Here is a 21,892-nt window from a genome sequence, read left to right on the forward strand (position 1 = left end):
TTGGCCTCCAGTGATTCCTCGTCCTTGATGGTGCCCGTAGGAGCCTTGGGGTCTCCATGAGGCAGAGGGGCAGCTGGAGTGAGCTCCAGAGGCCTCCTAATCTTCTGGTTTTGTCAGTCCTGGTGGATGCCCATTGTCTGCATCATGGTATCAACACCTTCAGCAATGCTCCTCAGTGACTGGGGCACTCTCTGCAGTGCCTTGACAATTTCCATCTGTGTCTGGGACATGTCACTCAGTGACTGGGACATGATGTTGAAGCCTTTAGCCATGGTGGTCATAGACTGAGCCATGCCTCGGGCACCACCACTCAAGACGCGGACATCATGCTCCAGGCTTTCCACTGCGGTCGCCACCCAAGCAGTGTTGGCCTCGGTGCCAAGCATTGTCGGCATCATCTCCTGTGCCCGTAGACTTTGGGACTCCTCCAATTGGCTATGCACTCGCTAAAATGCTGCTGATATTCCCCCCTGAATGTCACGGCTGTGTCTTATCATCTGCACCAGCTTTGGGAGAATTTTGTTAGCGGTCAGGTTTCTGACTGGGACCCAGCTGTGTTCTGGGATCCAGCAGACCTCCGACTGCTGACTCCCTTGGATGATTTTTAAAAATAAATTTAGTGTACCCAATAAATTTTTTCCAATTAAGGGGAAATTTAGCGTGGCCAAGCCACCTAGCCTGCACATTTTGGGTTGTGGGGGCGAAACCCACACAGACAGGGGGAGAATGTGCAAACTCCACACGGACAGTGACCCAGAGCCGGGATCGAACCTGGGACCTGGGCGCTGTGAGGGAGCAATGCTAACCACTGCGCCACTGTGCTGCCCATTCTTGGATGTTACGGGTAGCATAGTGGCACAGACGGCGGCACATTGGCACAGTGGTTAGTACTGCTGCTTCACAGCGCCAGGGACCCGGCTTCAATTCCGGCTTCGGATGACTGTCTGTGTGGAGTTTGCACGTTTCTCTCCTGTCTCCATGGGTTTCCTCCGGGTGCTCCGGTTTCCTCCCACAGTCCAAAGATGTGCAGGTTAGGCCCACTCTAAAATTCCTTTAGTGTCCAAAAGGATAGGCAGGGTTAAGGGGATAGGATGGGGGTGTGGACTTGTGTTTGGTGCTTTCTAAGCGGCGCTGTAGACTCAATAGGCTGAATGGCCTCCATCTGCACTGCAGGGATTCTATGTTGCTACTTCCACTTGATGTGTATCAGCAATTGTGTGGTGCTCAGAAACCTGTCCACTAATATCGCCCACCGAGGTGTGTGTCTCTGTGTTGGTGGAAGGTGGGGGTGATAGCTGTGACGTCTTGATGATCATCTTGTCGAGTGGTCTCTTGGGTGGCGGGGGTGGTGCAACTCCAAATGGCCTGGCCTTATCTGATGGTGAACCTGCGAGATAATGGACATGTGGTCAGTAAGAGGGAAGGATCATTTTGTCTGACATGAATAACTCACTTGAGACAGGTCAACTGGGCGAAGGGGCAGTGGACCCTCACCTCTGCGGCACAGGCCAACCTCGCTGTCAGTGACTGCTCTCACCTCGGTCAACTCTGTGATTTCCAGGGCCTGTTCCTTTAAGGGGGTGGGGACATGATTCTCTTGTACTCCGCCCCTGTCCCCCGTCGTGGCCCTTTCCCGCTTTTTATGGGCCTCCTTCTTCTGCGGTGACAAAGAGAGGGCATTGTGAGCCACACACTTGATGGGTCAAGGGGGTATTTAGCAGGTGGCATGTGTTGGCACTGCACCTGGACTTGAAAGGGTTGTGCTGGTGGGCGCGAGTGCGTTCTGAGGAACAAGTACGAAGATCGAATGTGGGGAGGGTGCGAGGTGTCAGCCAGTGATTTGTAAGGGGGTATGTATTGGGAATTTGAGGGGTGGCAGATGGAACTTACCACTGCATCCCTCTCCCAACCCCTCACTCGCTGATTCCGTCACCTGACCAGGAAGGTGGAGAGGGGAAGCAGCGAGTTAGAGGATCATGAGGGGAAGTAGTGAGTGCGAGAGTTGAGAGGGGGATGCAGTGAGTGTGAGGGTCAAGAGGGGGAAGTAGTGAATGGGGGGGGTCAAGAGGGGGAAGTGGTGAGTGGGAGGGTCAAAAGGGGGAAGTGGGGTAAGTGGGAGAGTTGAGAGGGGAAGTGGGGAGCGTGAGGATCAAGACGGGGAAGTAGTGAGTGGGAGGGTCAAGAGGGGGAAGTCGTGAGTGTGAGGGTTGAGAGGTGAAGTGATGAGTATCGAGTGGGAAAGTTAAGGAGGAAGTTGCTAGTGGGAGAGTTGAGAGGGAGAAGTGGTGAGTGAGAGGGTTGAGAGGAGAAGTAGTGAGAGGGTTGAGAGGGGAAGTTGTGAGAGGGTTGAGAGGGGAAGTTGTGAGAGGGTTGAGTGGGGAAGTGGTGAGTGAGAGGGTTGAGAGGAGAAGTAGTGAGAGGGTTGAGAGGGAGAAGTGGTGAGTGAGAGGGTTGAGAGGAGAAGTAGTGAGAGGGTTGAGAGGGAGAAGTGGTGAGTGAGAGGGTTGAGAGGGAGAAGTGGTGAGTGAGAAGGTGGAGAGGGGGAAGTGGTGAATGGGAGAGTTGATAGGGAGAAGTGGCAAGTCAGAGAGGCAAGTGCTGAATGGGAGGGAGTGAAGGGGTTGGGAGAAGGACTTAGGGAAGCTGCAGTATGCTTAAAAAATAGGTTGAACATTAACAGTGATGTTGCAAAAACATTAATGGAGGCAGCGCTATTCAGATAATTTCTGTTACAAACTACACAAAAGTGCAAACACATTATTAGAATACATTCTGAATGGGGAATACCTCATACACTGACAGCTATACTGGTGAGTGCTGCTACTCTGGGGCTTTGGAAGTGAAAATGCTTCCAAGGATTCATCTTGTATTGTTTTCCCTACAGTGCAGAGGGAAGCCTTTCAGCCCATCGAGTCTGAACTGGTCCCTGCTCTGATAGAGCACCCTACCTAGGCCCATTCCCCCGCCCTATCCCTGTAACCCCACCTCACCTTTAGACACTAAGGGGCAATTTATCATGGCCAATTCACCTAACCTGCACATCTTTGGACTGTGGGAAGAAACCAGAGCACCAGAGCAAATCCATGCAGACATGGGGAGAATGTGCAAACTCCACACAGTCACCCAAGGCCAGAATTGAAACTGGGTGTCTGGAGCTGTGAGGCAGCAGTGCTAACCAGTATGCCACCTGTTTATTTTTAACGTAGAATGCCCTTAATTTTTTACTAGTTGAGAAAAACTGGGCCATTCTGTCATGAGTTAATTGGTAGAAAACGAGCAGTGCTACTGTGTAGCTCTCAGTCCTCGCTTTGCAGTGATGTGGGTGGGCAGTCTGACCTACCTCCTGTGTGTACCTGCACTGATCGGTCAATTCCATAACAACATGAAGAACTCAAAGGTCTTCCAACTGTGAAGTCTCTTTATCATCAGCAAGCTTTAACCCTGTGGATCTTGATATTCAGCAGCCCTGGAAAATGTTCAGTTAAAGAAGTGCAAATAAACATTACATTCTTAAATACTATTTGAAAATCTGAAGAATTATTTGCTTACAAAATATTAAAACAAATATATGTTGAGAATGCCTCTTTAAATAGCTCAGATGAAGTGGTCAGGGGTACAGCAGCATAGAAATTATAACACACAAGCAGGATAGTCTGGCCAAGTGGTCTATGCCGGCGTTTATTCTCTACGACCTCCGACTGTACCACATGTAATCCTATCAGCTTATCAGTTTCAATTTGGAGTCTGAGGGTTATCATTCAAAGGCACTATTATTAACTCTTTTCTGATGCAGACTAGATGGCACATTGGACCATAGGATACTCTGCCCCAAGGAGCCATGAGAATGGACAATGGTCCTCACACTGTCACAACTGCACCTCCAACAACCCGGTGTGGAGCAGACTGGATGAAGGTCAACTGTCCTAAGACCATTTCCCCTTTCTGGCCAAAGGTTATTGCTCAGTATCCGAAGGTTTTTGCAAATAAATAAATCACAGGCAAAAAATTAATTGCAGAAAAGAATTTCAATAATTCAAAAAATAAATAGCGCAAATTCTCCTCCACTGGATACTAATTTGTACCATTCACAATTTGATAAAAATCCTGAGACCAACAGGGAGGGTAAATGAAAAGAACCCCCCTCCCAACAGATTTTACACCAGTTAGTGAACCTGTTCAAATCAGAAACAAAAGAGAGAGAGAGAAATAACAATAACTAAATGCAGATAGATCTTCTGAAAAAAGAGGAGTCACTATGATATGCTGAAGGAACATTTCTGTCTGATACAATCAGCACTGATGGTCTGCTATTGTAAGGAACTGGAGTCTTAAGTATATGAATATCTGCAGCAAAGGTCTCCACAAAGATATCGATTTTTCTTTATGGTATAGAAAGGAAAATAAATCAAATTATGTTCGAACCGCAGGAAGGAGAGAGGAAGGGGTTGACCCTCTGAAGAGATTTGCAATTTAATTGATTTTTGAAGGTAGGAAGTCAATCAGTATAAGTAAATTGACGTTATGAGATAAAAATGATCTCTTCATGTGATCCCTTCCCCACATCGCAGTTTCAGTGCAAATAAATGTGGTTGAACCCCCAGGATCAGCGTGACAGCAGTTATTGTGTACGCCATAGCACTGTCGAGTCAGTGGGGTTCTGCTCATGTTGCAGTTTATTTTTCCTGCATGTGTCTGTGCTCCCTGAGAGAAGGCAATGAACAGTCTCACACTGATTGCTGTTTCAACCAACAGCAGTTGAGAGAATGTAATTAATGACTCTATTTGCTCGAGCACGGCCGAGAACAATTGAGTTTGTTATGGCAACAACTGATGCCAGCTTCTCTGGACTCAAGGGATGTGTTAAGTCTGCAACTACAGCTGGGCAGAGCACCAGATGATCCTCATGCACTGGGAGTGTTTGGCAAATGAAGTGTCAATAAAGTTAAGTGATTCAGTCCTACATTTTTAAACTGGAGTAGATGAGGAGGTGGAATGATTTGATGGATTGCCTGTGCAGCAGCCCTCACAAGCAGTATTTGACCTGTCCACAACTGGGCCTGTAGAAAGCAGGGTACAATAAATAAACAGCACATAGGGATTGAAAAAACTACCTTTTCAATGAGAAAAGTAGTATTGTCGGCAGTTGCAGTGTCCCGTGGAAATATGGTGCATATTGCAATGATTTTAATTGCAGACTAAAGTGGCATAATAATAAATTCATATCGTAGACGGGTGAACAAATTCACCGTAAACAGCTTTTCTATAAATAGTGAAACCTTTGTTGGAACCACACTAATTCAGTCTGGAGCTTTGTTAAATTGTGAGTTGGAGGACAAACCTTACGAACTGACTTCATGAAATAGAGAAAGCAGCAAGTTGGAGTTCAGCAAACAGTCAGCTTAGCTTGAGTCCCAGCCAATCTCTGTTATTGGTACCGGTCAGTCTACAACTCCAGCAGGAACCAGTACAGACCAGCACGATGACGGCTCCTACTGCGGAAATCCTCGAGTTGAATTAAAGGCACAGGCCACTTGCCTCAACAACGCACATTCATTAATCATCCATTAGTCAAAAGTGTAATGGCAAAAGAAAAATAGAAAGGGGAAATAAAGGGAATAAACAGGAGGGACCCTTACAATAGGATCTGGGACTATTTCACATCTGTGCCAAGACTCATTTGGCTGTTATATGTTCCTGATATAGTTATCAGAGTTCTGTCGATTATTTTGTGCAAAGTTGTACTGAAACACATACGATTAGAAAACATTTTTTTGGGAGTAAGTAACATAGACAATCTCTGCACTATGTTTGTATTGTTGCTAACACAAAATGCTCAATGGAAATGTTCCCTCTGCTGCTGTTTGGCTGGTAATGATTGAACTTGTTTGCCACATCGTTGTTCTTGCTTGTTCCTGCAACAAAGTGAGCATCAAAAAAAAAAAGCAGCTAACATCATGATTAATTGAACAAAGTATCCCTACATTACAACAGTGACTGTTCTTTAATAATAATCTTTATTGTCACAAGCAGGCTTACATTAACACTGCAATGAAGTTACTGTGAAAAGCCCCTAGTCGCCACATTCCGGCGCCTGTTTGGATACACAGAGGGAGAATTCAGAATGTCCAAATTGATGTGTTGGGCAGGTTGGTTCGATGTGGACTTCACTCGATGCAGGGAAGTTAGAAACAGACGTCTAGCACTGGAGAAGATCCAACACTGTTTTATTCAACTATAGAATTGCTATACATATTCAGCTGTGGGTTGACACTATACTGATCTGACTGGTGACCTTGGAGTAGCCTGACCAGACTTACTAGCTACCGCATGGTGTTTGCACTTGCTAGCTCGTGGACTCTGACTGTCTCAGTGGCTGGATCCTGAGAGAGCGGGAAACCTAGTGCCCTCTGGCTTTATAATGGTAGTGTCCTGTCTGGTGATTGGCTGTACTGTGTTGTATGCTTATTGGTCATCCTATGTGTCAATCACTGCCTGTCTGTATCTCATTATATACATGAGTGGATATTATGACACAAATTACCTAACAAGCATGTCTTTCTGGACCTGTGGGAGGAAACGGGAGCATGCGGAGGAAACCCACGCAGACATGGGGAGAACGTGCAGACTCTGCACAGGCCATGCCAGGAATCGAACCTGGGACCCTGAAGATGTGAAACAATTGTGCTAACCACTGTGCTATCGTGCCACACATCATAAATAGTACCTCATTGGCTGTGAAATGCTTTGGGATGTCCTGAGATCATAATGCTTAGATTTCATTATTTGGCCGAAACACTGAACAGGTAACCACCGCTCCCTCACTAAGTCCAAGAGCTTTGTTAGCTTGGTCACATGTTTTTACTTCTTTTCGAATTAGGAGAACATTTTTCTTCCATTGATTGCCTTCATCCAATTATTTGGTTTAGATAGGAACCCATCTCTCTGACAAATCAAGGGCACAACCCGTGGTATCATATTAGACCAATAGACTGCTACAATGTGCCATGTTTAATATAATTAATACATTTTTTAAAGATGATATCTGTGTGAATTACAAATGGAAGAAGTTAACTACCTCATTCCTCTCTTTTGCCCTCGCACCATCAAAAGCTTTCTGCTTTAGTGAAGATGTGATGGAGACAGTATACTCCCTGCAGTTCTCGAAGTTTGAGTCTGAGCGAACCAGAGGTGTGGCGTGTTTCATGAAGTAGTTCAATGTGATTGAGGTGACTGGAGGCGTGGAATGTCACGTGTATGGGCTTCATGACTAAACTAATCAGTGGATTGAGTGCCTCATGCTTACGAAACCTTGGCTCTGGACATAGATGTTTCCTGTAACCAAATATTAGATGTAGTGGCATTACGAAGGGAGGGAGCAGCAAAATTCAGCAGACATATTTGGAGGTGGATTTGAAATACAGCTGCTATTTGGAGTTAAGCTCATGGTATTTGGGATGTACACTGGCGACTGTGACCACCTGACTACAGGGCTTCTTAGAAAACAGATCTGGAGAAAAATGAAAACTAACTCATTATTTTATTAAAGTAAAAAGTGTGGGGGTAGTGTCTAAGGATCAGGCACATCCAGCTGCTGTGCTGTAAACGGGCACGTGTATCATTAAAGGTGAGTATTGAAGTAGCTGATCTCTGTATATCCAAGGAGTATGGAGCTCGTCCAAATGTATCTTACAGGTCAAGCTTTGAAATGAAGAAGCAATAAGCCAGTGAAATGGTACTATCACCAAAACATGATTGATCAATTGAATTCTATCAAAGAGAGTGGACAGCCAGATTAAGTCAGGGCTGATAGGTTCAATGAGTTAAAGCATGATGTTCATTTCAGCTTCATTTCACCAGTCTTTGCTTGTGAAATTGGTCAATCAATAGAGGTTGAAGATCATATATCGGTGACCATCTTATGGGGAATATAATCTACTCCAGGCAGCCCCTGACTCCAGCTGCCTTCACTATAATGGAGACAGAGCTGAAACTCCATCAGTATGACTGAAATGGGCTGATATCTTGGACAAATGAAAAGTATTTTTGGAACTCTGTTGATTTATCTTTTACTCAGGTTGATTTACAGAGAAACTGTAACCATCTTCGAGGAAATATAATGATCTCGCTTTAAAATTTGTGCAATAAATATATCGCTAAAATATAATCATAAAACTTTGATTTTTCTTTCTTTTGCCGTTAGAAAAAGAAATGATTTTTTTTGATCAGCGGGGAGGGGTGTGTTGCTTGTATATGAGTGAGTGTGTGTGTGTGGGGGGTTGGGGAGTATGGGAGAAGAGTATGCAGTTTTTCTTTATATTGCAGAATTTGCAAAATTAGATCATTGGCTTTGTTTTTGTGCCGAAAGGCTTTTGAACACAAAGTAATATCTTTAGCTGTATTTGGAGGCTAAGAAAAAAGATTGTGATGTGAGTTTCTACACATGAGAGAATTGAAGAATAAAGAAGTGGAAATTTGAAAAAGAAAGCCTCGTAGGGTTCGGCTGACAATTTCATACTTGCATATACAGAAATAACAATAATGTAGTGCCTTTAGTTCATTCACTGTCAGTGTTGAAGTCTCCTGTTGTTCTTCATATTTCTCTAACTGTGCTGTATAATATTTAGCAATAGAAATGATCTTTCCAGCTGCTAAATGCTTGCAAGCATTTGCATATTTGATAGCTGGAAATTAAACCTGCTGCATAGAAGATTCATTTTGATGTTTAACATAGAACATAGAACAGTACAGCACAGAACAGGCCCTTCGGCCCTCGATGTTGTGCCGAGCAATGATCACCCTACTCAAACCCACGTATCCACTCTATACCCGTAACCCAACAACACCCCCCCCCCACTTAACCTTACAGGACACGACTGGCAATTTAACATGGCCAATCCACCTAACCCGCACATCTTTGGACTGTGGGAGGAAACCGGAGCACCCGGAGGAAACCCACGCGCACACGGGGAGGACGTGCAGACTCCGCACAAACAGTGACCCAAGCCGGAATCAAACCTGGGACCCTGGAGCTGTGAAGCATTTATGCTAACCACCATGCTACCGTGCTGCCCCAAAATTTTTACTGCTGCTGTGGTGATGGTAGGATTTGAACCCAGAGTCCCCAGAGGGACTCTGGATTACTAGTCCAGTGACATTACCACGACTCCATCATCGCCCCTTAACAGATGTGGCATACATGTGCCTTTAAATGGTATCACTTCCCATGCCTTGCAGCTTAAGTAAGTCTATTGCAAAGGGTCCCAAAAGGTTTTTTGGAGGTGTCTAAAGAAGCGATCTATGATAGTAGTCCATCAATGTGTCCAGCTCAGATTTCTCTCAAGTACCTTGGGGGCCTCACGGTAGCATGGTGGTTAGCATCAGTGCTTCACAGCTCCAGGGTCCCAGGTTCGATTCCCGGCTGGGTCACTGTCTGTGTGGAGTCTGCACGTCCTCCCTGTGTGTGCGTGGGTTTCCTCCGGGTGCTCCGGTTTCCTCCCACAGTCCAAAGATGTGCGGGTTAGGTGGATTGGCCATGCTAAATTGCCCGTAGTGTAAGGTTAATGGGGGGATTGTTGGGTTACGGGTATACAGGTTACGTGGGTTTAAGTAGGGTGATCATTGCTCGGCACAACATCGAGGGCCGAGGGGCCTGTTCTGTGCTGTACTGTTCTATTTTCTATTTCTATTTTACCTTTAACACACAATGCTAAATGCCTTTCTGTCTCTCTTTTGTCAAGGTGCTCAGGAAAACCCAATGCACAACGGACACTCCCACCCAAGCCGGGATTTTCTGCGGAAACAGATGCGTGGCGAGCTCTTCACACAGCAGCAGCTAGAAGTGTTAGACAGAGTCTTTGAAAGACAGCACTATTCAGACATCTTCACAACTACAGAACAGATCAAGTCAGAGCAGGTGAGAATAAACACTTCCACACCACCTTCTCATTTATAAACTGAAATGAACCTTGCTACAATGGACCTTAGAGGCTAAAAGGTTGAATCTCTCTTCTATCGAAGACCGTGATGCCAACTAAATAGCCAGGAAAAGCCAAGGATCTCAAGTGAAATGAGTTTGTCAGTAGTTCAATTTTGATCGTAAGTGGGATGAAACCTCCAAAGTGTCAGACCATGAGAAATTGTGGGCTCCTGTGTCCATGTTCCTGAGGAAGTTGAATTATTTAAAGAGTGAATGGATGAGGAGATGGCACATTCTGCCTTGGGCACAATGCAGAAAAGGATAGTCTTGTCCTTTAGTTGGAAGTATAATATAAAAACAGGAACAATGCAGGACCAGGAAGAGATTGTGTTAGAAATAGAGTAATGGGGGTCATATGATGTAGATACAGGAGTAGTTGCATTTTTACAAGCACTGGCACTACTATCTTTTCATCCTTTTCTTATTCCTAATGCACAACCCATAATTATTTGATCCCGGTGTATATGATCTGTGCTATGTTCCTGGAAGATCCTGGTTAAATTTTGGCGATGGGGAGCTGAGTTAAGTCATAAAATCCTTGCTTGATTGAGGCGGTCAGAGATGACTGGGGTGGGGTTCAGTTCGCAGTGGCAGTTTCGCTTGGGAGCAGGCATACACTTTGACGCTGCCATTGGCATTGAGATGATGGCTGTCTTTGTGAGTTGTGGATGACGATCTCAGCTCCTCAGCACAGATTATTGGTGCTCACATTGATGAACTGCAAGGTATCCGAAAGAGAATGGATCAAGCAGAGAAGAGAATCCTGTCAGTTGTTAGACCAGTATCCTGAGTGGGAGCTCGCCTCTAGTCCTTGGAAATCCTGCTGCATTGTATGTCAAACACTCTGATTGATTCGGGGAGATGGGGCTGGAGAAGGAATATCCGTGCGCCCGGTCTCCTGAGGGGAGATGGGAATAAATTCCCGGCCGAACTTGAAAATTGGCTGATATGCTTTCACAATTTTGATTTGAAGATTGGGTGTTTAGAGTTTGATGGAGCACATTGTACCCAGTCTTCAGGGCCTGGGGTTGGTCGGTGAATCCGACCACTGGTCTTACGTTGAGAAGGGTTGGAGGCAGCCGGATATGACGGGTCTTCGCCACCTGCTGGAGCTTAGATTTCTCTTTACTGGGGCTTTGGGACGATGACATAGTGGAGGTGCAAAGCAAGCGGTGAAACACTGGATGAATTCTGGTTGTTGCTCTACGATCCTGCCATGGCTGTGGCCTTTCCAAGCTCTGTGGACAGCTATACTATTTTGCAATTCATCATTAATCCTGAACTTTGTTCCTTTTTAATTTCACTCCTGAGTTTGTGTTATTGCCTTTTAACCTGACAATGGTATATGATATATGAGCACAGAGGTGTTTCTCGCCTGCTTCTGGAGAGAAGTATTGAGGAACAAGGTGTCAGCCTGGAGGGGTCTCCAGAGATGGAGGTCTCCCCGGTGTGTGACCCTCTCCCCAGCAAATGGCGTCACTCCAGGTTCTTTTCCATAGATGCCATGCCCAGTCCCCGAAAGAAAAGAGATGGGGGGTAGTGAGGAAATGCCAGCAGCTGCCGCTGTCCCCCGAGCAGGGTGCTTCGGGGTCAGACGGAACCCTGGAGGGCCCATTCCACCAGTACAATTTAGCATCCCGGACTTGTTCACTTTTTCAGGGGAGGGGATGAGCGATAACCCCCTGCTTCTTAGCTTCTTAGCGGGTTATAGTTTGGAAGACCCTCTGTCCCAACCACTGTCTTCGGGCACCTCTGCCACCATCCCGGACATGTTTCCGGAGTTATTTGTGGGGCCAGTCGGTGAACAGGGGGCGGAGGAGGCATCAGCACCACCGCCTTCCACTCCCCTGGGACCCCTGGAGGAGCCTGAGGAGATCCCGTCTATCGGGGATCAAGGTAGGCCCTGGGTTGGTTGGTGGGCCCGTGTTACCCGCCGCACTCAATGTGGTGGAGGGTTGTGGCCCGGTAGGCGATTGTCTGAAGGCTGTCAGCCGCCCAGTGTCAAGAGCGGAGGGTGCACATGAGTGGCGACACATTGTGTTGTCCCTCACCCTGTCTGGGGGACTCCCGGAATCTAGCACATCGTAATTGAAGGTTCTTTTGTTTTTCTGCCTCCGTAGATAGTTCAGGCAGTGTCCTATTGGGACCCCTCCTCCGTCCCTCCCCATCACCCTCCTTTCCCCTCTCTCCAAACCACCCCCTTCCTTTCCCTTCTGTTGATACAGAGGCGAGGGTATCTGGTCTCTCCAGTGCAAAGTTCAGTACTTGTACCATTTGATTTTTGTACAATTGTGTTGTGAACTGTTTTACTAATCAGAGTATCCTACACCCCTCCCCGTACGTTGGGGGCTTGTCAGTGAAGTGGGGAGGGGGAGAGCTTGCCAGCAGGGTGGGGGGGACTTGCTAGTAATGGGGGGGTGGGGGGGGGTTGGTGTGGTGGGGGGGTGGGGGGAGGCGGGGAGTTTGCCAGTGAAGTAGGGAGGGGACTTGCCAGCGTGAGGGAGAGTGTCTGTGATACTTGTGCAGCTAGTGGGGGTGAGGACAAGGGAGAGCCCCTGGCACCTTCATGTTTGGGGGATGGGAAGAGTCTCCGATACCATTGCACTAGGGGGTGCCCACCTTGATGCTTCTGGAGGGGTGGGGTCCTCTGAGTCTGTGCCGGGAGGGTGGGGGGGGGGGGGGGGTGTGGAGTTTAACCTCAGCACAGATCAGGGTGTTCTTTAAAGATGGTTCCCCAATCTCTGTGGAACTAGCCTTGCTGGCTCTATCAGGCCCTGCCCCCCCCCCCCCCCCCCCCCCCCCCAGACTGACGGCATAAACTATGCCCTCCCCGATTTCTTTTGCCTGAGTGGCTGAAGGCCTCGCATGAAGACTTGGCTGTGCACCTGGAGAGATACACTTTGGTTTTCAGTCAGAGCCTGACACTCTGACAAATTATGGAAAGATTCCGCTCATGGAGTGGGTGACGTCAAGGATGAAATTGAGGATGGGAATTTTGAATCCAAGGTTGCTGGATCATGTGGCAGTCCACGGGCACAGGGATACTGAGTGAACAGGACTTGGTGTGAGCTAGGATGTGCAGTAAGATGCTGGTATTGTACATTCAGCTGAGGCAAGTGATTGTACTGCAAAATAATGGTACTGTAAGATTATGATTTCACAATTTTGCACTGTAATCTGGTGGTGATAGTACAATCAATTGTATCTGTTTACTGTACAATAAGTTGGTGATTGTACAGGTATTGTACCTTAAGGTCGTGCAAATGTGCGACAAGAGGCTGAAGTGAATTTATAGCATGATTGTGATGCACGTCAATTGTATAATCAAGTGTGGATGATTTTACAATGATTTTACCACTGATTTTACAGTGGTGTGACTGCAGAATAATGTGGTGTAAATAATTGTACATTTTGATTGTACAGTAAACTAGTGATTGTTCAGTCGTACATGAATGCACACTAAGAATACACACTGTAAGATGGCGGTTGTGATTACAATGCAAGAGGATGTTGATTGTATCTGCACTGGCTTTCAGTCTGGCAACACTGGGGCAGCATGGTTGCACAGTAGGCAGCACAGTTGCTTCACAGCTCCAGGGTCTCAGGTTCAATTCCGGCTTGTCTGTGCGGAGTCTGCATGTTCTCCCTGTGTCTGCGTGGGTTCCCTCCGGGTTCTCTGGTTTCCTCCCACAGTTCAAAGATGTGCAGGTAAGGTGGATTGGCCATTCTAAATTGCCCTTGGTGTCTAAAAAGGTTAGGTGGGGTTACTGGGTTACGGGGATAGGGTGGAGGTGTGGGCTTAGGTAGAGTGCTCTTTCCAAGGGCCGTGCAGACTTGATGAGCTGAATGGCCGCCTTCTGCACTGTAGGGATTCTATGATTATAATATTAAAGGTGCTATATAGATACATGTGGTGGTTGTTGTTGCATTTGTACAGTAAGGTGATATGTGATGATTGTATCACATGTAATGACTATAAACATTGCTCATGAGGGCGGCACGCGGTGCAGTGGTTAGCACTGGGACTGCGGCGCTGAGGACCCGGTTTTGAATCCTCGCCCTGGGTCACTGTACATGTGGAGTTTGCACATTCTCCCTGTGTCTGCTTGGGTTTCACCCCCACAACCCAAAGCTGTGTAGGTTAGGTGGATTGGCTATGCTAAATCGCTAAAAATAATTGGATACTCTAAATTTATTTAAAAAAACATTGTACATGAGTTACGTAACTGTAGAGCATGATTACAGTGATTGTACTGTAAGATGTAGGTGATTGGACAGTAAGATGGTCCAAAGGATGGCGATTGTGTAATAAAATGCTGATGAGCTTGTAAAATTGTGATTGTACAGGAAGGCCATCAAAATTGGCAGAATTAATTGTATTCCACCATAACCTGCAACATTATGGCCTGGCAGGTCTCTCACTCATCCATTACCGTTCAGCCAGGTTATCAAACCTGCTTCAATGTGGAATGTAGAAGATCACAGAATGTAGAAGATAGGGGCAGCAGGGTAGCATGGTGGTTAGCATAAATGCTTCACAGCTCCAGGGTCCCAGGTTCGATTCCCGGCTGGGTCACTGTCTGTGTGGAGTCTGCACGTCCTCCCCCTGTGTGCGTGGGTTTCCTCCGGGTGCTCTGGTTTCCTCCCACAGTCCAAAGATGTGCGGGTTAGGTGGATTGGCCATGCTAAATTGCCCGTAGTGTCCTAATAAAAGTAAGGTTAAGGGGAGGGTTGTTGGGTTACGGGTATAGGGTGGATGCGTGGGTTTGAGTAGGGTGATCATGGCTCGGCACAACATTGAGGGCTGAAGGGCCTGTTCTGTGCTGTACTGTTCTATGTTCTATGTTCTATCATAATAGAAGCGGATTCACGTGTACCTGAAAATGAGGTGGCAGTCAGATGAAGCTACAACACAGAACTACATGCAGGTTAGAGAGAGGAGGCAACATGCAAAAGATAGAGTGAAGCCATCCTGCAACCAATGAATCAGTTCAAGGTTCTGCAGTCATGAATGATGGTGGACAATTAAGCAAAGAAAAGGAGAAGGAGGTTTTACAAACTTCAGGAATGGTGGAGCCAAGCACATTAGTTCATTGGACAAAGTTGGAACATTAGCAACCATCTTCAGTCAGAATCGCTGAGTGGCTGATTCATCTTGACCTCCTTCTTGAGGTTCCCAGCATTGCAAGTGCCTGTCCTCAACCAGTTAGATTTGCGTCACCTGACAGCAGGAAACGGCCAGTGCACTGGGCCCTGACTACATCCTGGCTGCAGTGCAGCAAAATTAATGCCAGTGCGAATCAGGATGAAAATGCTTCTACAAGTAGGAGTCAAACCTAGCCCAAAGGAAGATGATCATATTTGTTGGAGGCCAATCATGTCAACCCCAGGACATTGCTGCAGGAGATCCTTGGCCTAACTCTCTTCAGCTACTTAATCAATGACCTTCTCACCATCAGAAGGTTAGAAATAGGAATGTTTGCTGCACAATGTTCAGCACCATTCGTAACTGCTCACATACAGAAGCAGCCTGTGTCCCTATGCAACAAAACCTGGATAGACTTGGACTGATAAGTGGCAAATAACATCCAGACTTCATTCGTACCAAGAAATGACTATCTCTAACAAGAGGGAATCTAACCATCTCTCCTTGATACTCAAGTGCACTATCATTGTTCCAAAATGCGACTCACCACCTTCTCAAGGACAGTTAAATGGTCAAAAATGCTGGGCTTCCCAGTCCACATTAAGGCAATTTAAAGATGTAGACGGACATTTTATCTGTTCTTGTGGAGACATCAGCTGCTGGGTTAAGTTCTTAAAAAATGTCTGCCTATGGCACATGGATATTCAAAAACAGCAGACAGGATTTGAACTTGTAAAGATAAATTGAAAAAGAGAGCAAGGACCACACTGGGGGTCTTCTGTTCCCCTCATTTTGAGATTGACTTGTTTCTCTCAGGTTCTTGGAGTGAAGTAAAATTTGATGTCTGAAGTCAATTTCGGTTATGGAACCTCCTGATTAATATTTTCATTGTCCACATGGGGATGGATGGTGGTTGTTCACACCTATGTATGAGATCTGGTTCCTCAGCAGCTTTCTTTAAGTACCACTTGGAGAACTGGAGTCACAATTTTGAGTTTTTGAGTAAGACAATAGAATTCCACAACTGGATTTGACCCAGTATGTCCCCACCCAGGTTAATTTGATTAACTTTATTTTTATTTTAATTTGAAGAACTTTATGGAGATTTGAGGTAATCCTGTGTCGAAATAAGTCACCTAAACCTTGATAGTCATCTTTTTTTTTTTAAATTTAGAGTACCCAATTATTTTTTCCAATTAAGGGGCAATTTAGATTGGCCAATCCACCTATCCTGCACATCTTTTGGGTTGTGGGGGCGAAACCCACGCAGACACGGGGAGAATGTGCAAACTCCACACGGACAGTGACCCAGGGCCGGGATTCGAACCCGGGTCCTCAGCGCCGTAGGCAACAGTGCTAACCACTGTGCCACCATGCTGCCCTTTGATAGTCATCTTAAGAGCTTACAGTTTTAGTCAGTGATTTTCAGCTAGTAAATACATAAAGTCAAGTTATAACATATGGCTTTGTAACAAAATCAGGCCACTGTTAACATTATATGTGGTGACGTAGGTAATTTCTTAGTAAAATTGTACAGTAGGGTTGTGGTAATTGTGCAGTAAGTTATAAATAACTGTTCATTAAGAAGTTTGTGATTGCACGATAAGATGATGCCAATTGCTTGACTCTTCTGTTTGACAACTCTCCCAATTTTGGTGCAAGTCCCCAGGTTTTAGTGGAGAGAACTGGGCTGGGTGTGCCATTGTTGGGTGCGGTGTCTCGGTTGATGTTGGCTAGTCTGGCTCTTAGTCAAACTTTTTGTAATGGTTTGATACAAAGGAATGGTTTGCAAGGCCATTTCAGTGGGAAGTTAAGAGTCAACCACATTGTTATGGGTCTGGAGTCACATGGAGGCTGGACTGTGTAAAGACGGCAGATTTCCTTCCCTCAAGGGCCTTGGTGAACCAGATGTGTTTTCATGGCAATCTGTAATTTCATGGTCATTATTACTGAGAGCAACGTTTTCTTCCAGATTTATTTTAAATTCATTTAAAATCCCCTCGCTGACATGGTGGGATTTGAAAGCATGCCTTTTGAGCATGAGACCAAGTCTCTGGATTACTTGTCCGCTACCATTATCAGTTTGCTACAGTTCCCTTTGATGCTGATTACATAGTAGAATGCTAGTGATGTTGCAATAAGATGCTGATTATACAGAAAGATGATGGATAGTGAGTAAATAAAATGATGCTGATTATCATACAGTAGGATCATTCTGATTATGTAGTGGATGCTGGCGATTATTCAGAAGATGCTGATTTTATTGTAAGATGCTGGTGCTTGTACACCAGGACATTGCTGATTGTACTGTAAGATGCTGATTGCACTGTAAGATGCTGGTGATTTTACAGTATGGTGATTCTGATTATAGAATGCAATGTTTGTATTAAAATGCTGATGATTGTACAAGAAGATGCTGATTATACAGTAATTTTTCAGTACGATGATGCTACTGTAGAGTATGTTGGTGTTGATCTTACAATAAGGTGATTGATTTTAAAGTAGGTTTCTAGTGAGTATACAGTCAGATTGTGCTGATTATATAGCAAGATACCACTGATTATATAGTAGGGTGCTGACAATTTTACAGTAGGATGCTGGCGATTATACAGTTATTTATTGGCGATACAGTCAGATGCTGCTGAAATTATAGTAAGATGATGCTGATTATACAGTAGAATGATGTTGATTATACAGAAGGATGGTGCTGATTATACGGTATGCTGCTGCTGAGCAGGGTAGTGCTAATTGTACATTAGGAGGCTGATGATTAAACAATAAGATTATTCTGATTCTACAATAAATACCTGCAATTATACAGTAAGATGATAGAGTAAAGTACGATTGATTTTACAGAAAACAATTATGACGTTGAGGAAGTGGGTTGCTGGTGATTATGCTCTTGAATGTTGGTGATTTTATAGTAGGATGTTGGTGATCGTGCAGTAAAAGTTAGGAAGAGGGAAACATAGGAACATGAGTGGGCCATTTAGCCCCTCGAAGCTGTTCAGCCACCAGTGATATTAGGGCTGATCTGAGACCTAACTCCTTGCACCCGCCTTTGCTCAACATCCTTTGATATCTTTGGCTCATAAAAATCTATCAATCTAATTTCTAGAATGAACAATTGGTTTAACATCATTTGCTATTTGAAGAATAGAGGGCGCGATTCTCCATAAACGGGAGAAATCGTAAGGCTGGCGTCAAACCCGGGCGGGTTTGACGCCAGCGCGCCCCTTCCCGACCGGGAACCGATTCTGGTCCCCGGTCGGGGCTAGCAGCCCGACGCCGCAAGCTCCGGCATCACGGGCTTAACGAATTTCGTTAAGCCCGCTTGCCGGCGTTAGCGCCGGCTGACGCGTCATATGACGTCAGCCGCGCATGCGCGGATTGGAAGACTCCAACCCGCGCATGCGCGGATGACGTCATCGCGTATTTGCGCGAAACCCGCGCATGCGCGGGCTGGGATGCCCCTCAGCCGCCCCGCGAATGGATACTGCGGGGCGGCGGAAGGACAAATAGTGCGCGGGCATCGGGCCCGCTGCCCGCGATCGGTGGGCACCGATCGCGGGCCCATGGCACCCTTGGCACGGCCGTGGTACTGCCGTGCCAATCGGTGCCATGGTTATAAAAAGCGAGTTGTTCCCGCTGTTTTTACGAACGGCCAGACCAGGTCTGTTTGCCGTTCGTAAAAACAGCGTAAAGGGCTGGGACTTCGGCCCATCGAACAGCTGTGAATCGCTGCCGGCCGTAAAAAAACGGCGGCAGCGATTCGTGTCGGGATTTGGGGGGGGGGAGAATAGCGGGAGGGCGGGAAAAATGTCAGGAAGGCCCTCCCGCTATTCTCCGACCCGTCGTGGGGGTCGGAGAATTTCGCCCAGAATTTTTTTGTTAAATCCTTTGGATGGAAACCATCTAGTCCTGAGGGTTTGATTAAATTTTGGTGGCATCGTTTTGGTGCCATTACTTACTTTAATTTTGTTGAGTCCCTGACCCAGATTTAATAATAGTTCCTCCAGGATGTCTGGCATGCTGTCTTCTCCTTCTGTTATCAGTGCAGCCTGGTGCCGTGGTGACAATTTCCTGAATACGCCCACCATACCCGATTCCTCATCAGACCTGTATTTGGACTCTCTGTATGGTGATGATGGGCGGGGCGAGTAGATCTCTCGATATGGCTGTCTGTAATACATTTCTCTGGGTGGTTCTCTGCAATACAGTTGTGTGGACGATGATCGTGGGGGGCGGCCTGTACGCCTCCTCATACAGGCCACAGAGCGGGGCCTGTTCGCTTCTCTATGCGGTCTTCCGTACGTAGAGTCATGTACCTGACACCCCTGTGGTTTCACCCGGTATGATCGGGCCCAAAGCCCGTCCTTTCCACAAATGAGGCATTTTCCCCATATTGGTTTTTGAATTTGAATTAGGTAGAGCATTAGTTGTTGACTTAAATTATAAATCTTTAGGCTGTAACCCGGTCTGGAGAGCACGAATCTCGGCATTCATATCTTGCTCAATTTGAATACAACGATCTATTAATATCGTATATGTTGTTGATACTTGGTGTACTCAGGAAACATCAATTTTAATGCATTAGAAAAATCCATTCTCAAACCAGCAATAAAGGAAGCCTTCAACAGCCCAAAAGTACTTGTGTCCCGAGTCTCTTACCCCTCCGGCATTTCCATTCCTTTTCTAAAATAAATTTAGATTGCCCAATTCATTTTTTCCAATTAAAGGGAAATGAGGCAGCAATGCTAACCACTGCGCCACTGTGCTGACCCTGCAAGAACTCTATCATGTTCCAGTCTTCCCATCAATATTAAGAACAAAGTAAATTTCAAGCTAAGCTGACTGTTTCCTGAACTCCAACTTGCTGCTTTCTCTATTTCACGAGTCTGTGGTCAGTTAGTAAGGTTTTGTCCTCCAACTCATGATAAAACAAAGCTCCAGACTGAATTAACGTGCTGACCACTGCGCCACCGTGCTGTCCTTGGCATTTCCATTTCTGAGTGCTCCGTCCATAGTTTCTGAAACCTTTCTTCATATTCTGATACTTCCTCTGTCCTCTTCTGAATACAAGCAGTAACCTTTGTCCAATCAGCTTTTGGCAGGTTATATTTTAACAGCCATTGCTTAACTACAGTCCACCCCTCTTCTAGCTGTTCTTCGTCAGCCCCTAGTTCTTCTTTAACATCTCTGGAAAGCAGTCCGTCGAGGAATTGTTACCGACAAAGCATGGACACCGTCCAACGGGTGGAGATTTTTAAATGTGTTGTAATCGCTCAAGCCCTTCCTACGTTTCCATTCCCCCTTTCTTGGGATTAGGTCATTCTTTAGACCATCTATCAATTTTTTCCGGATCAGCTGGTTCATGGACCAACCGTTGGGCATACTTGGCTCGGGTAATTGTTTTTTCCCCGTCTGTAGAGACTGTTTTTGCTGACTTGGTATTGTATCGTTATGACTTTAAAGGGGCTAACCCTATGCCATGAGTCCTTCGGGACTTTGTTTTTTTCTTTTGGGGTGTTTCTTCCTCCTGAATAATCTCATGACCAGAGGCGCCATAGGATTCAGAGGATTCCCAATCAGTTACAAAATCGGGTTCCATGACCCACCCCCCTTTGGTGATTTATTTTTTAAATGCTCTTGTGTATTTACTCTTACTTCACAATGAAATGCCGCGGAAGGGCTGGCTTCTTTTTCATTGGGACGGTACGTCTTACGTCGGGAACGCCCTCTATAACCTTGCAGACTGGCAGAGGTGGAGGTGGGGGCTGGACTTTGTTGTGTTATGTAATTTTGAATAACACAAGCTGACACTTGATGCAGTTTTGAGTAAAAGATGCTCCAGACTTTGAAGTGAGTTCAATGTGTTTTATTGAACTATTAGCATAGTTCTCAATGAATTCGACTCTCTCCGCGTCTAATGCTACCACTATCTCCGCTTCCCCTTCTACCGCCGGCATCATTATAACATTCAGAAGCCTACGTATATTGGTGTTCAGCTGCCTTCCCTTCACAAACCCCGTCTGGTCCTCATGAATGACCCCCGGCACACACTCCTCTATCCTTGTGACCAAGATCTTCGCCAACAGCTTGGCATCCACATTTAATAACGAGATCGGCCTATATGATCCACACTGCAGGGATTCCTTGTCCCGTTTAAGGATCAAGGAAATCAGCGCCCGTGACATAGTCGGGGACAAAGCCCCCCCCTCCCTTGCCTTGTTAAAGGTCCTAACCAACAGGTCCGCACACATTTTGTAAAATTCGACCGGAAACCCATCCGGCCCCGGCGCCTTCCCCGACTGCATGCTGCCTATCCCTTTGACCAGCTCCTCCAGCTCAATCGGCGCCCCCAGCCCCTCCACCTGTCCCTCCTCCACCTTCGTAAATCTCAGCCTATCCAAAAAACGCCCCATTCCCCCCCCTCCACCGGGGGCTCGGACCGATACAATTCCCCATAAAAGTCCCTGAAGACCCCATTAATGTCCACCTCCCTTCGCACCACATTGCCTCCCCTATCCGTCATTCCACCAATCTCCCTGGCAGCGTCTCGCTTACGTAGCTGATGCGCCAGCATCCTACTCGCCTTCTCCCTATATTCGTACACCGCTCCCTGTGCCTTCCTCCACTGAGATTCCGCCTTTCCGGTGGTCAACAAGTCGAACTTGGCCTGAAGGTTACGTCACTCCCCCAGCAATCCCTCCTCCGGAGCCTCCGCGTATCTCCTGTCCACCCTCACCATCTCCCCCACCAACCTCTCC

General features: G+C 46.3%; 1 protein-coding gene across 6 annotated transcripts in view; it reads left to right on the forward strand.

Moving 5' to 3' along the window:
- Positions 1-21,892, forward strand: part of pax5 (paired box 5) — a 296,155-nt gene that overhangs the window by 100,948 nt on the left and 173,315 nt on the right. For all 6 annotated transcript variants that reach the window (XM_038804548.1, XM_038804546.1, XM_038804551.1 and 3 more), the window contains one exon: positions 9,738-9,913. In XM_038804548.1, the coding sequence (XP_038660476.1) occupies positions 9,738-9,913 (176 nt within the window). The remainder of the gene's footprint in view (positions 1-9,737; positions 9,914-21,892) is intronic.

This window comes from Scyliorhinus canicula, chromosome 8 (assembly GCF_902713615.1).
Source record: "Scyliorhinus canicula chromosome 8, sScyCan1.1, whole genome shotgun sequence".
NCBI classification, from domain to species: Eukaryota; Metazoa; Chordata; class Chondrichthyes; order Carcharhiniformes; family Scyliorhinidae; genus Scyliorhinus; species Scyliorhinus canicula.